This window comes from Molothrus aeneus, chromosome 1 (genome assembly GCF_037042795.1).
Source record: "Molothrus aeneus isolate 106 chromosome 1, BPBGC_Maene_1.0, whole genome shotgun sequence".
NCBI lineage: Eukaryota > Metazoa > Chordata > Aves > Passeriformes > Icteridae > Molothrus > Molothrus aeneus.
In genome coordinates, this window is record NC_089646.1 from 59732401 (window position 1) to 59748562 (window position 16162).

General features: G+C 44.2%; 1 protein-coding gene across 2 annotated transcripts in view; it reads right to left on the reverse strand.

Moving 5' to 3' along the window:
* SALL3 (spalt like transcription factor 3) overlaps nt 1-11498 on the reverse strand; it is a 20326-nt gene extending 8828 nt beyond the window's left edge. For both annotated transcript variants that reach the window (XM_066557893.1, XM_066557884.1), the window contains exon 1: nt 11258-11498. In XM_066557893.1, the coding sequence (XP_066413990.1) occupies nt 11258-11336 (79 nt within the window). In that variant the 5' untranslated portion in view covers nt 11337-11498. The remainder of the gene's footprint in view (nt 1-11257) is intronic.
* Nucleotides 11499-16162: the final 4664 nt, after the last annotated feature.

A 16162-nucleotide genomic window follows, 5' to 3' on the forward strand; every position in this document is an offset into this window, starting at 1 on the left:
TTATGATTATTATTACAACTAGTACTTCAAATATTGCTACTAAGTGATTGCAAAGGAGGATTGATCCATAAAGAAGCTGCAACTTTGTAGGTGCCCTTCCAGCTTTTATCTATATATCGGTATTCTTTTGTTTAAGGAGGGCTTTCTCTAAACAAACCTCGCACAAAAGGTTTCAGTAATTAGTGATGGATTCAGGCAATATAGCCATTCAAATATGGCGGTCCTCTGATCTAGAATGAGCTGATCAAACACCAGAAAGCTAATGATTTGAGACACTATATAGTGATGACTAAGCCCAAATGTGAACATCTAGGACCAAAACAGGCATTATTTTATGCATTGGAAGACAGTCTCATGATCTCCATGTATCAAAGCAAGTACATATAACACGTGAGCTTTCCAAAGCAACCTTAAATACTGGTGCCCACTACCAGGAGGTATCGATGTGGACCTGCTCAGCATTTCAAAATAATAAGCAGGCTAGTGTACTTGTTCTCAAACTCAAAGAAACAGCAGTTTGCATTTGAAATATAATTTGTGAAAAAGTACATGAGGAATGCAGCAGTATAGTTATTTCTTGGATAATCAGTGCTCAGCTCTGCTCTCAACGAAATAAGTGGTTCATTTTGTGCTGTCTCAGGGAGACCGGGCTCCTGCCTGTACGAAGTGGGGACCTACAGCTCTCCTTTGCTCAACTCCCATACCTTAAAAATAGTGAGAATACTTTTCAAATGACTGATCCAAGTTCATTCACCTCATCATCCATCTGCCTTGAAATAGTTAAGGACTCTTTTAGAAAAATATTTCAAATAGTGCCAAAGAGCTGCTAGGGGTTTTCTTCCCTCCAGTTCAACCTCAAACTAGACATACTATGAATTTCATCACAGCACTTTCTATTTCGGATAAATTATTCTGGCTTAAAAAACAAACAATCAAACAAATCTCTCTCAAAGCTTCACTTCCTTGGACAGGCAGGCAAGCAGGGGACACAAAAATGGCATGAAAGTAAATGCTGCTTTGCCATGGGTGATGGTACTTTCCTGCACAGCATGCTGAGGCTACTAAGATGCTTCACAGAATGACAGCCTGTGGTCTCAATCCAACAAGTCCTACTCAAAGGAGTACCCTTTATTCACATCTGAGACAGTGCTGAATTTAATAGGATTGAAAGAGTACAAACTAGCCGTGCAAACAAGCGCTTCCAAGGGTAAAACAAGAAAGACTAAAAATAACAACTGATAAATATTTTGCAATGTATACCTGTACTGGACAAATGGACATTGCCTCTGTATTTCACAAATGCAATTTCTAACATCCCTTTCAGTAGTACATACTGATATGAAAGCACTAAGGCACTGTATTTGTTGTTGCTTTTGAAGTGTAAGTCCTCACTGAATTCAACAGGGACTAAAGCTTAAAAGCATTCTACATAAAAGGCTGGTTTTGATTCTTTGTTAAAACTCAGTCACTTTATGAATGACAGAAATCTATACCAAAATTTAATCACTAATTCAGAATATTAAAAATGTTAAATGCTAAAATACTAAGTTACAAATTAACTTTGGTTTCTTAATCACAGAATATGTCTATTGCAGGAAAGCATAGAATTTTTCCACATTTATTTATGCTTTATAGCTTGTTTTTACTTTCTGATATATTACAAAGTGATAGAATTTGTTAGGTAGTGAAAAACTTAATCTCTTTCCTTTAAATTTCCTGAAGAGAAACAATAACCTTTGTTATTACAGTGAGGATGTGATACAGTAAAAATTTTCAAGGACTTTGGCAGAATTAAACAAGCACTTGCTTAATCTTACAGATATGGGTTGAATTTTACAGTTCTTAGTTACACAAAAGGTGTTGAATGGGAGTTTTGTCAAGCAGTCAGGATCTCAGCCACTAATAACTTCTCAGTTATTTTCTTTTTCTCATTAGTAGTCTAACAGCTAACACACTAATCTGAAGCTGCTATGGGATGCAAGATGAATTACAGCACATCAAGTTTCCCCTGTGAAAGCAGGTGAAAAATCTCAGGCAGCATCTCTCAGATGGTACCCGAGGCGAGCTCCTGAGCAGGTACCAGCCCATGGGGCCACGGTGGCTCCAGCAGTGCTGGCACTTTGCACCACCGAGCTCTGGCCCCAAAATTAGCCCACAGAAATTCAAACAAAGGCATTTTGATGAAGGCACTTTGGGGTGATGATACCTGAAGCCATTCAGGTGCTCTGGTGACTCAGTAAGGGGAGTACAAGGAGTTGATGCCAGGAGGCTTTGCTCTGTGCCCCTAACTAAGCGTACACACCAAACACTTTCCAGGCAGGAGTGAGGAGGATGGTGTTAGCCTGCTTCCTCAGTGCCCTAGAAGGGAGACAGATCAAAGGGTGCCATGGCTCCTTTAGTCACCTTTGGGAAATGTGCAGAGCTGAGAAAAAAAAGTCCCTTCAAATGTGTATCCAACAACTGCTGATTACACACACAGAGGGTTTGTAAACCTGGCTTTAGTAGTTCTGAATTTTTATTGCCGGGATAGATCTTTCTCCTCTGTGTGAGAGGGGAGCTTACATGATGTGAAGGGAAAATATAATGAATGGGTGCTTCAAAAATGTTGCTATTTACTTTTGTGAAACAGACTGAAATTAAGCATCACATGCTAGTCAGGTCAAGTCTTAAAATGTATGCTGCTTATTAAATGCCCCCTTTCTTAGGACTAACTGCTTCCAGTGTGGAAAAAGTCTCAAGCAAATACTGTGTTTAATTTTTGCTCCAGAATCTTTTCATTTTGTCCCATGGTAAATCAGTTCTAGTTCCATACAAGTAAATTAACTGAAAAGAGCCTTTTCAATTATATTAAATAAGGACTGTTACAATAAAATTATCTCTGATTATTCAGTATTTTGTTTTTCTGTTATTCTATGTCATGGAATATGTGATTTACTTGGGTAAAATCAAGTAAGAGAATCAATGTTTTGTTAGGCTTGCACATATTCTAAATTGCTGATACCTTCCTGAGGCATTCAAACAAATAGGAATCCAACAAATGTGGGAGTGAAATATTTTCTGAAGCTTCTTTTTAGACTATACACAATAATACAAATGAAAACATGAAAGAGTGTTGAATGAATCACTATTTTTTTCTACATTCAGAGCTCTCCAATGGAGAGTTAATTAATATTTTCTAAATGTAGTAATTTCTTTCAGGAAAATAAAAAACCACTGAGAAGCAGTGTAAAAACTGTGAAGAAGTTTCAGAAAAAATGCATATGTTAGCATCAGCTGAAGCTAAAATGTGTGCCAACTATAAAGACAGATGTATAAAATGCTCTCACATGCAAATCCAATAATTATTTCAAAGTGCAACTTGCAGCATTTTGTATATTTAAACAAGCACTATTATAAACAAAACTCTGAGCCTATTGCACTGATACAGGACAATTATCCTATCATCAGAATACTTATTTTCCTCCAAGCACAGATTAAATAAAGTAACAACATATACTAAAAAAAAAAAAACAACATAAATTTATTTTAAAATTATATTAATTTGGAAACAGTAGTCTTGTAGCAACATATTGATTCTGGAGAAGAACAGTACTACCTTTTTCTTAGCTCTATCATCTCTTACAATTGACAGAGCTGTTAAAGAAAGTTTTCTTAAATTGTTAAAACACGTTTATTTTCTTGCAAATTAATTCTTTTTAACTCTTTATGATAGCTTTGAATCCCATAAAGAAAGATGAATTATCACATACTGAGCCCAAGCTGTGAAACAGGAGGAGACAAATAGAGACCCCTACTGTGTTTAACAATGTAGAAGAAATTCCAGACTCAAAAGAAAAATTTTCTGTCTTTTTTCTCAGCCCACAAAAGCTGTTAGCATGGCTTTGAACAGTGGAGGGCACTGTTGCTATGCAAAACCCGGTGCTGACATGGCACACTCGGTTAGATCTATTCAGTAGCCTGAATCTCAGAATTTGTTGAGTAACAGCCACCTGTGGCACAGGCACTAGCTGTACTCTGGTTAAAACATTTGCAGTTTCTAATCTGTGCAGCGAAGCACTTCACTATATCAAACACTGGGGCCTTTCTCTGTGGACGCAGATGTGGAACAGATGCAAGCTTCACAAATTATTTGTAATATCTGCGCAAGATATCATATTAAATAAGACCTGTGCCATGTTTTTCAAAGTCATATAAACAGCTACTCGGTTGGCTGTTATGGCATAGGTACAATAATTTCAGGTTGGGCAAAATTCATGCACAAATAATGTGGGTGTCTGTGGGAATTAAGTTTAGTTGGAATGCATCAAGTTTAATTTGGAATCCTAAAAAAAAAAAAAATCGAGGTAAATACTTCTAACACAGCTGATATGAAAAAAATTGAAAAACCAAACCAACTAAACTAGAAGAAAGAGGGGGATTCTGCATCTGATTCATAGAGATTCTGCATCGCTCTCCTTGGAAAGTGCATAATTAACTACATCCTAAACTACACAACTCTAACACCCTGCATGAATTAATGAAGCCAATCACTTTTTGAGCAAGCACAGAAAGGAAGACAAATTTGGTTTTGGAGGCTTGCAAGACAAGGAATTGATGTGAGGACCAAATCCTTCATCTACTAAATATCTCAAAACTGAATTTACTAGTTCCGGACTCTGAGTAAAATTACTCACAACCAGGAGTACTTGAAAGAGCAAACCTGGCACAGTTCAATGCCAGTTGTGCAGCTCAGTCATTTTTGTCCTTCACCATTCCATACACTGCAGTACTGCCCAGGATAGCAAAGCCATAACGATCTAGACAAATCCTTTGGCTTTCATCATTTCCAGCTTTGGAGTCATTAGTGCATCAACAAATTCATAAATGAAAGCTATGGAATGGCACCAGGAGAAAGGGTCTACTGAAACGCTGAATGACGAGTCAGTTTTGATTATCTGGAACAAAAATACAGCAGCACCTGCAGGGTTAATTAAGCAGCTCAAGATGCTGGGCTTCACATAAGAAAATCTTTTTCCTACTTTAAGGACTGTAAACACTTGTGCTGAACTAGATGGGCATTTGATAAGCTGTACAGCATGTAGCAAACTCCGAGGGATCTCTAGTTAACACTCAAATTCAGTGTTAACACTTAACAGAACAGTGGTGAGCTGCGCTGCCAAGGTCAACTGCACAGATGTACTAATTGTATTATGAGCTTGACATCTAGTGGCCACCCCTGGCAGGGCAAAGCAGGCAAAGGTTAAATCAGCAAGCCTTGTCAAAGCACTTCTAACTACCCACCCTCAGGGAGAGGAGACCTGGGGAAGCTTTCCGGCGCTCCCCGGTCCCACCTTCTGGCCGGCATTCCCCGGCCGAGCTCCCGCGGTGCGAGCCAGCGGCGCAGCGCCCACCTGCGCCCGGCCCTGCGCCCGGCCCTCCCTCCCTGGATCCCAAGTTTGGAAATATCTTCGGTATTCCTTTTGCAGCCTGTGATAGCTTTCGGATTTCTAGGGGAGGAGGGGAGAGTGATGAAACTGGGGGTGCGGGAGGAGGAACACACCACACGCGCCAGTAAAAAAAAAAGTGGCAATAAGCATTTCAGAAGCGCTTTTTGTAAAGATTTAGTTTACACTGTAATTATAAATATTGTTCAAGTGTGCTCGCTTTTTGCACCCTAAATATAGCAAGGAAATAATAAAGCCGCCTCTCTTTAATCCTCTATCTCTTCACGTTTTAGCTCAAAATAAACAGATTTTTCAAATGTGTTGCATTAAGCTTTTCTATCACCCTTAAAAACATCTATCTTTCTGGCCTTCATGGTTTTGAAGGGTATTTTCTTGATAAGAAGAAACGTTCTCTAGGTCTAACAGCACTATAACTGAACCAGCTCCTAAAAGTACATTTTGGCCTAAATTCCCTTTTTTGAATTAATGGACAACCTTCACTACATTTAGTGGGAAATTTTAAGAGTGTAAAAGAAGCAGGATTGACATCGATATATAAAATTCAATATGAATGTACTGCTAGAACTAGATTTACTAGTGCTTCCTCTGGGAAAAAAATGTAGACAATTACTCTCATTTTACAAATACAATACAATAAAATAAATTATTTTTATATGCTTTATTGCAGAAACTGTGTCAGTACTTAACTATTTTAATGTCATGCCTGACCTGGTTTATTATCAGCAAAAGTGATTGACTCATGCCCTGGCTGCTGGATCGTAAACAGATATGCTTGTCTATGTTTGGCAGACAACAAATCAAATGAAGGAGAGATATCAGGAAAATCTTCCCAGGACTCGGACTATTTTTCAAATGGCACTAATAGTCTTTATTAATTAGTTTATTTTTACACTTTTTCTAATATAACATGTTTTTTGAATTGAAGCTTTTCCTCTATCTTAGGCAAGGAAAAGTAATTTTCAACAGCTAAATGTATGCATATTAATAGCTTAATTACACAGAATTTAAACAAACACCTTTCAAAATTTCCTTCCTTTCACTCTGAAAAAAGTGTCTTAATGTCTGCCTCAGGAGATGTAAGACTTCAAGACCAGAATCCCTAGATAAAATCTGACCCAGTTTTGTCTACTTCCATTGTTATACATATATCAGCAAATTGGCCGTTTGCTGTAATTTCCTTATTTTTGCAAATATTTTTCTATGGCCAACACAATTCGGTGCAGAGTATTTTTAAAATTACACAAACACAGATGTTACATAGTTTGAACATGAAGTCTCTACTGTAATGGCAAAAGTATTTATATCAAGTTTCAATTACCATTTCTAATCAAAGGGACAATTTATAGCCATACTAATTTGGCCTTTATTTTTCAAAACAAAAAGCCTTCTCTTACACTTGCCTCAGAACAAACATTTGCAAAAATCACATAAGTTTTATGTTTGCTGACGGCTGCTTGTGACTTCTCAAGTTTGAAATCCAACAGTGTCTAAGCAACAGAGAATAGCTCAATTTCATACGGAGGAATGTCCCCCCAAAATTTGTTTTAAGCCACCCTATATGCAGATGGAGTGACCACACTTGCATGAGGCTGGCTGCTACATACTGAGCTGTGTCTTTGCTGTAGCTGAGCCTGTGTGTCTCTGGACATACTCCAGAAGAATACTAAGTGCAGTCACCAAACTGCCCAAAACTGCACAGCCCATTCCCACTTTACCAAGATGAAATAGATCGATTAGTTTAGACTATACTGTATGTATTGAAGAATGGGAGAAAAAAGAGGTCCAGTATTTTAAAAAATGACTGAAAAAGGCACATTAGAAAACTCTTTTTACACAGTTCACTACAAGGTATCCCTTCCACCTCAGGCTAAACAATAATACATCTTTGCCAGAAACTTCACATGAAGAAGTCCAAAGCACCATTTGTCATCACTTTTACCAGAACCTCACTTGCACACTATAAGAATCACTTTTCAGCACAAAAAAAAACCTAACAAAAAAAAACCAAACCAAAAACCCAACCATAGTAATAATAATTTTAAAAAACCAAACAAAACTCCCACAAACAAACAAAATACTTTCTATTATCCCTACCTTAAAAATACAAATGCTATGTCTATGGTTTAATTTTAAAATTAAATGGAGTTGAGGAATGTTTATTGTATCTACAATTCTGATTCATTTGTAATCTGTTGAATTAAGCAAGTGTATTAGAAATGTAATTCCAGCTATTACAATGCGTTACATTTACTGAGAAACTGAGATTATTGTATTCTACAGGCAGTCATCTGAGTCCTGCTGCTGCTGTTTTTAAATTATTTCCAGCAGATCTTCTCATTTAGCAACCTCAGATTGTAGGGGTTTTAATACATATTTTTGTCTACTCTTCTACATTGCAATTATTCAAGAAATATATGGCCATCAGCTGCTTGTTAACATTTCTTTTCAAAATTATTTTAAAATATATTTTTAGCATTTCACTTTTGATTAACAATTTCAAACAATTTCGAGTGTATATCTGTAGTTGATGACAAACTAATTGTCTTCAGATTTCCAACAGTTTCTCACCACCATGACAATGTCCTGTTTGAAGGCAGTTTTGTTATGCTGTAACCCAAACTGGCTATAAAATTATTTGTTTAGATTCTAAAACTTTTGTGATAACATTAGCATGAAAGTTCTGCTGTGACCAGTCAACTTAAAACCCGGCCTAATGTTTGTCTTCCATCCTGCACCCCAAACTTCCATGTTTCTCTCTGTTGCTATGAATGTCCCTTCATTGTGAAGATTACATTTATGGGACATTAATTTTTAAATGCTTCATTTTATAAAATCTATTTTGAGGTGACATTAAACATGATTTCATTAAATTAATACTAAGCTTCATTTGCTTAGTCTTGCATTAACTTCTTTGGAGACAAGGAGCAAAATGAGTGAAAAGGCTACACATATGAAATAATACTGCTTAAACAGCTTGCTTTCTTAAAATGACAAATATTCTTGCGCTGTGTGAACTATTTTTGGCCTGTTGCAAAATATACTCAGGAACTGTAGCAATATCTTGATCACAGCTGTGAACAGAAACGAAGAACACTGATTTGACAAGAAGTGTTTTAATTCACGAGATTTGGAACTCTCATTATATCTGGCCTCTAAAATTGCCATTTCAAGAATGGCAATCGTCAGGCTTCCTAATATAATGTGTAAATGATTTACATTACACTAATGTGCACTAGGTAGCCCTCTGCTCCTGTAGTTTGTCTCCACCTTGGTCACATTTCTCAAATGAAAGTGCAAACCCAACTTTAGCGTGTTAATTGTTAGCCATCAAGGGTTTTATTCTATTAATTAAAATATGTTTTAATAGAAGGAAAAATAGTGCATTTTGATAACAGCCTTCTAAGGCTGAAAAGTATTTTTACATTGTTGCATTTTAGGGCTGCTGTGAAAGCCGATTTTGTGCTATTCAGGGACCACAATAATAACGCTTTAAAATTCCTCACTGGGATGCAATGTAGTCCTTTTGATGGAAAGACTGTCTTTCTCATTCGGCAGAAATAAATCCATTCATTTGATCATGTAGTCATTGAGGGCAATACAAAACAAACCAAGTGTGAGAAATTCTATGTGATGAAGTAAACAAAACAAAACCCCCCCAAAAAGGGGAAAAAAAACCCCATTTCCATGACAAAAAGATTCTTTGTCCTTAATCTACCCACCATATGCAAGCGTTTCTTTTTAGCATATCTCTTGTTCTAATCTCGGGTGACATGGCTACATAGATAAGATTCACAAAACAAAACAAAAACCTAGTTTAACAATTTTTTTCAACTTATTAACTCACCAGGAGTGTCATAATGAAGTAGTGGGGTTTTATTTTCCTGTATTGAAATGGATTCAGAGCATGTAAAAGTTTATAATGCTAATGATAAATTCTTGGACCTAGAGTCCAAGCCAACAGAGATGGGCTCAACAAATCTTGCTTTCATAAAAAAATACTAATTCTTATCTGCTTGTCTATATTAATTTATTTTACACGACCACAGTTTCCTAAGGAAAAAAAAAATGAAAATGCACAGCTTTGCTCCTCCACTATGACAGAAGGAAGCATTTCTCTGTGTGGCTGTTATTGTCAACCAAAGTAGGTTTTCCTGGAGCAGGGGCAGGAACCCCCTTAGCAGTTTTGGATGGTGTGGAACTTGCTCCCTGCCTCCCCAAACACTCTGGGAAGGAGTGGAAAGCTTAATAATTTCCCAGTCTGACAGATGTTTTAACCTTATGAAGTGGATTCACGCTGCCTTAAGCTTCAGGGCTGTAAAGTTCAGATACAATAGTCAAAATCCTCCTCAAGCTTCAACTTTGCTGCCTTTCTCTCCCCACAGATGCAACCTAAGAGTAATTATAGTTTTAAAGCAGGAGAAGGACTTTTTTGTTTTCCTTTTCTAAGGGGGAGAGAGAGAGAGAGGAGATAATATAGTGGAGCAAGGGGCCTACACAGAAAGCAGAAAACATTTGGGATCCCGCTTGGTTATGCAAGAAACTAAGAAATCAGTGGGCTCTACGTAAAGAGGAAAAGAAAAACTTTCAAGTGGAAGCTCTCAACTTAGTCCAGGAGAAGAGAGCATGGGCTGTGATGTGCCTTTGCATGCTGCAGTGCCAGGGACTACTAAGGAAATTAAAACTAATTAAAAAAAAAAAAAAAAAAAGGAAGAAGCCTGAAGCCCTATTCCCGAAAAGAAAATTACAGCAAAGTGGAAATAAAGCAGGATTACAGTCCAAATCTCTCCAGCTTTGGACACTTGTTCACTAGCAGCCTGGCAGCCCAGATGCATAAAAGCAAGTGTGCGTGTGCCTGCGTGTGGGGAGGAACCGAGGAATGGCGGATGGGCGAGAAAATAACCCTTTCCCACTGCTTACAGCCGGCGCGACAAGGGCTGGCGGCGGCGGTGGCACTCCGTGTCACCTACCACTGATAATAATTACTGTCGCAGCAGAGCCAGGAGGCGAAGGGGGGAAGGCAGCGCAGGGGGGAAGGCTAAAGGCTGCTGTTGAATCGTCTCGAAAATAATGAAACCAACTCCTCTGGCCCCGTGCACCCGAGCGGCCCTGCCCGCTCCTACCGCGGTCCCCCCCGGTCCCCCGGGGCGAACGGGAGCAGCGCCCGGGGCAGCCCTCGCAGCCTGGGCGGCCGACCCGGGGCCGCGAGGGCATCCCCGGGCAGCGACCGCAGTAGGGCTGCCCCAGGGCCCGGCCGCCCGTGGGACCTCCCTGGGCCCCGGGCAGGGCACCCCGGCCCCGGCCGCCCCAACTTTCCTGCCGCCGGAGGGGCGAGCGGAACGCGGGTTCTGTCCGCTCCGAGACTCCGCCGGGAGGGAGCAGGAGGGGGGGAAAAGGGGATACCCAATAACACAGAGAGAAGGAGCGCAGCGGAGAGGAGGAGGAGGAGGAGGAGGAGGCAGGCGCTGCTCCGGGACGCCCGTTCCTGCAGCTGCTCCAGCTCGGGTGAGTGGGGAGGGAGGGCCGAGCCCCGCCGCCGAGCCCAGCAGCGATCAAAGCGCTGGGAAGGCCGGGAGGTTGCTGCTGGGAGGGCTGCTTAGGCAGGGGGTGGGCTGCAGAAACTTGGCTAAACTGCGAACTTCTCAGTTCCGTTGCCTCTTCCCCCGGCTGCTCTAATTCCCATTCTCCCGCTGCAGAGTAATTGCGCTCCCATGTTCATCATCACCATAAATTCACCTATCTCCATCCGAAACACACTCACAAAAAGAGGGAGAGGGAGAGAGAGAGAAGGATAAACAGGCGACGGAAGTCCTTACCGTGCTCAGAAACTACCTCTGCTTGTAGCTCTTCGTCCGATTTGAGATGCTGGGGTTTCGCTTGCTTTCGACGAGACATGCTGCTAACTGAGCCGTCTTGACTCTGCTTTTTGCAGAGGCATCAGCGACGTGGAGGTGGCAAGGAGGGGGGAAGGAATTGGGAACGAAGGGGGTTTGGGGACTGCAAATAACTGTTCACAAATAAAAGTCGAGTTGCAAAACAAACCAAACAAATAACAGAAAAGGCAACCAACACCCCGGGGGAAAAAAAAAAAAAAAAAAAAAGCAAGGCTAACCAGCCAGCCAAACTGGGAGTGAGTGAGTGAGTGCGCGGGTGAGCGGGTGAGCGAGCAGGGGATGAGCCGGGCGGGGTGTGCGCGGGGCGGCAGGGAGTGCGCGGGGCGGCGGGCTGGGGCGGCTGCGCGCAGCGCGCATGGGGCTCAGTAATTATGATTGTGAATAATGCATGGCGATTAATGGTGCTGGGGGCGAGCGCGGATTGGCGCGGCTCCAGCGGACTCAGGCTGCATATGTAAATGAAGGACGGGGCTCCGCAATTAGCCGCTTCGCTCCGCCAAATGATGCGTCTCCCCGGCACCGGCAGCGCCGCCTGCGAGAGGCACTAACCGCGTCGGTGGCGGCGGCAGCGGCAGCAGCGGCGGCAGCAGCGACGCACACACGCACCACGCAGGAGGGAATCTGTTTTGCACACACTTTACACAACATATGTGCAAGGTTCACTTGTTGGGAAAGGTCACGATCTTCTCTTTTCTGTCTGTCGTGCTTTCTTCCCCCCCGTCCCTCAGTTTCTTTTGCTCTGCTCTCTGCTTTCTGCTTTTTTTTTCCTTTCTCTTTCTTCACATCACTCTGCGTCCTCTGCTCTCTCGGTCTCGCTTTCCCCAGAAGTTGGGCTGCAAGGCATCTGATTTCTGTGTGTGAGTAATTTCTTCCCAGGAGGAAAAGAAACTTTTGTGTATGCCTTTTCCTTTTCTTTTCGGTGTGCTTTCTTTTTCGGCGTTGTACTGCTCTTTCGCCTTGATCTTCATATGCTTCTCTTTAGCTCTTCCTCCATCCTGTCTCCTTTCCCGTCGCTCTTTCTGTCTCCCCTTCCCGGCTGACTTTTGTTCTCTCCGCTCTCGAAAGCGCACGCACGCACAAGCAGAAGACCTTGGGCAGTTTTGTCTTTCACCTCTCCTTCCTTCTTCTTTGTCTTGCAGCTTCTTTCTCCAAGCAGAGACTCCCCGTTGGTGGTGGTGGTCACTTCCTGTTGTCCATTGGTAGGAAGTTTTTTTCTTTCTCCCTCTCTCTCTCAGGTTGTAATGACTTTTTGTGACACTCCTCACCCTTCCGCCCACCCACCCCCCCGGCTCAGCCGTGTGTCCTGTTAGCTAATGACAGCGGGCTCGCGTGTACGCCGATGAGCAAGTCCTTGGTCTCCAGCAAATAGTATGGATCGTCTCCCAATTTTGGGGGGTGGGGGTGGCTGTTGTTGTTGTCGCCGGCTGATCCCCCCCTCCCCTGCCTTGCCTCGTTCTCAGCGGCGCCGCCAGCTGCTCCCTGCGCGGCGGCTCCGCCGGTCGCTTGCCTCTGCTCCGTGCCAAGGAGCGCTGCGCGCACCGCGGCCGCTCTTGATTTCGGGCAGATAAACTTTCAAGTTTGGGAGCGGAGCGGGTCACACGGCAGCTCCTCCTACTCTCCTCCTCCTCCTCCGCCTCCTGTGCCGCGCTGCCGGGGCTGCCGCCGGGGCTGCCCCCAGCCCCGCAGCCCGATCCGCTCCCCACCGCCGCCGAGCCTCCCTCTCCGCACGCACTTTCCCAACAGCGGCTTTTCTCCCAGGCCCCCCCTTTTTTTTGTAAAAGTGAGGGGGGTGGGGTGGGGAGAGACTTCCCTCCCCCCCACCCCCCGCTTTCCACTCTTATCGCATTTCAAGTTGCCCGGGAGCCGGGCCGAGCCTTCCCCGCCCGTCCCGCCGACTCGCGTCCCTCCCGCCCCGTCCGTCCCCCGGGGAGGCGGGCGGCCCCTGGGCCGCGCAGCGGGTCCGTCTCCCCGGCCGCCGCCACAAGTTGCCGCTTCCGTGGCCGTCCCTGCCCGCCTCCCCCTGGGCCGGGGCGAGTGTGGAGCGCGGCCAGCCCGCTCCCATGGCAGCCAGCCGCCGCTAGGATGCACCCCACCGTCGCCGATCGCCGCGGCGCCGCACCGCGCAGGGGCCCGCAGTGCGCGCACTGTCCTGCCCGCGGCTCTGCGCTCTGCATGTGCGCTTTCGGGGGCGGGGGGTTCCTTCAGCGGCTCCTGCGGCCACCTCCACCGTTTTGTTTTGCTTTCCTTTTTTTTAAATTTTTTCTTCCTTTCTCTCTTTCTCTCTTTCTTTCTCTCTTTCTCTCTTTCTTTCTTTTTTTTTTTTCTAATATGTTTGTCACGACCCGGCCCCGCCGACCCCCGCCCCGTGCCGCGCTCGGCGGAGTGGCCCCGGCGCCGACCCTTGCAGGGGCGCGGAGGCGCAGCCCACCTTGCCGGCCGCGGGAGGGAGGCGGGCAGCTCCGCGCATGGGGCCGGGGATCAGTGAAAGGGATTTCCTCCTAATACCCCCACCCCAGCCCGTGTAATCCAGCCCTAGTCCTTAAAACACACTAACCCCAGCTTCTTTGGGAGCCTTCTCTGTGTAAACTTTCCCGCTGATAGCTCCCTTTATCTCGTGAGCTCTGATACCCTGTCTCTGGGCTTTCGGTTTATTCTCCGCTTTTATGTTGGTAGACAAACCAAATAAAGTTAGAGGCGACAGTTTAGGCCACTCCGGATAGTTTGCTGACATGCACAACATCCGCGACTTCTGTGGGGCAGGTATTCGTTAGAAACGGGCACGACCCCTAAGGGAAAGAACACTGAAACGCCAGATCAATGCTTTTTGGTATTAGACGACTGTACTTTTCTGTCTATTGTTTGGGGAGATGTGCACACGACACTCCTTGCAATGACTGCCCACTTCACAATTAAAAAACTTGTTTACTGCCTATAAATTCTAGTGCATCTTCTTCCCGTGCATCCTTCCTTGCCGAAAGTTTTGTCGCACTAAGTGTTTCGTTTAAAACACCTGGAGACAATGGTGATGGTTGAAATATGATGCAATTTTCTAATATGAAGTGGGAGGGCACGAGCCTATTAATTGAGCATGGTTTTTTTTCTGACAGAAGTAGGGATTTATTGCACCCGACTCACACGAAAAACACATTGTGCGTGTGTGTGTATGCGCTGCGTTAGGCTGTAGGCAGAGTGCAGGTGAAAGCGAGCATTTGCGGGCGTTCAAGTAACCCGCAGCACCGCAGCTGTGAGTAGGGAGCTGGAGATGGGACTTCCTCTTCAAAAACAGAGAGGGACATTTTCCCCGACTTTTTTTAGGTGAGGAGGCTTAGCTAGTGCTCTCTTTGGCTGAGATATTTGCCCGGAATGAGTGAGGACGCACTTTCTCCTCGCCCAGACATTTCCCCCACAATTGCTGTAGTACCTGAAATGTGTCAGTTTTCATCCAGTCATCTTTTGAAAAGATTTGTTGCTGTTGGTGAGGCAACATTCCCCACCCCCCCTCACCACCCATCCCCCAAAACTTTGGCGTTTTCTATTGCTCGGTGTCTGGTAGTTCCCTCTACAGCAGACGATTTCTAGAAGAACGTTTAAAAGTGCGATGTGGGGGGGGGAAAGGTAGCTCATTGGCAGCGTTATAAACACAAAACTTCGTCCTTTATAAAATTAAAATGATTGAAAATTAATATGATTTTGCGGAAGGTGAGAGAATCTTTAAATGGAAAATTAAATAATCCCGTCTTTAATGTTTAATGAACAATGGAGAACACAACAGGCAAGAAAGGCATAATTACCAGATTTGTATCTCTTGACATTAACATATTCTAGGGTTACAAGTGATACATTTTATGGTTTTCTTTTCCCTTATGCCGCTCGCCTTCCCCTTTTTTCTCTGGGAGAGCGAGCCGGCCGCGCAGCGCGGGGCTTGCGGAGCCGGGTGCCGGGCGGCGCGGAGCGGGGTGGCTGCTGCCCCCGCCGGAGCAGGGCTGCGGGGCCCCGGCTGCGCAGGCACCGCCGGCACGCACGGCGCGCATCGCCGGGGGAAACTTTCTGTGCGACCTGAGTGCAAAACCCCATCAGTGTAGCGGGCTCGGGAGGCGAGTGGAAAGTTATGAAGTGATACGCGTCTCCTCCGGTCCCTTCCTCCTCCCTCGCTCCCCATTGCACCGCGAAGTTTTCCACGGACCTTTTAATTAATCTACTGGAGTCGAGGGCGAAAAAAAATGTAATGCTGCGTTCGTTGAAGTTGGGCTGCGAAAAAACACGGCCACTACAGTTGGGGGGGCGGGGGGGGAGGGGATGGGATCTCTTAGCCGCGTAAATCTCTGCGCACTCACACAGGTAGGGGCGCGCAGGCGAGCGGGGAGCGCGGTTGCGGGGCTGTCAGTCACGCGTGTTCCGACTCAAACAGCGCCCGCTCGCTTCTCCCTCGCCGTGACTTGTGGGTCCACCGAAATACTTTGCTAGTGATGGAACACAAAAGTGGTTTTCTTCCGTCCTTAATTAAATCTAATTTGTTAATTGTCTTCTTCTTTTGCGATGTTGCTTTCATTGTCAGGAGCGGCACATTATAATTCTGCCTGCTTAATAATGTCATTTACCTACCAGTACATTATTTTTCACATTAACGCGATGCCTAGTTATACTTTTGCTTTAATTTTTATCCTTATTCGGAGTTTATAAAAACCATCAGAAAGCTTATCTACAAGATTGACTCTACAAAGAGCATATAAGTAGTTCTGTCTACACTTATGCTTTATACGAGGTTGCTGTTCTTAAAACCGTCAAAGTTACAAACGTGCGGATAAGATGGATCTGACATTTTGTGCA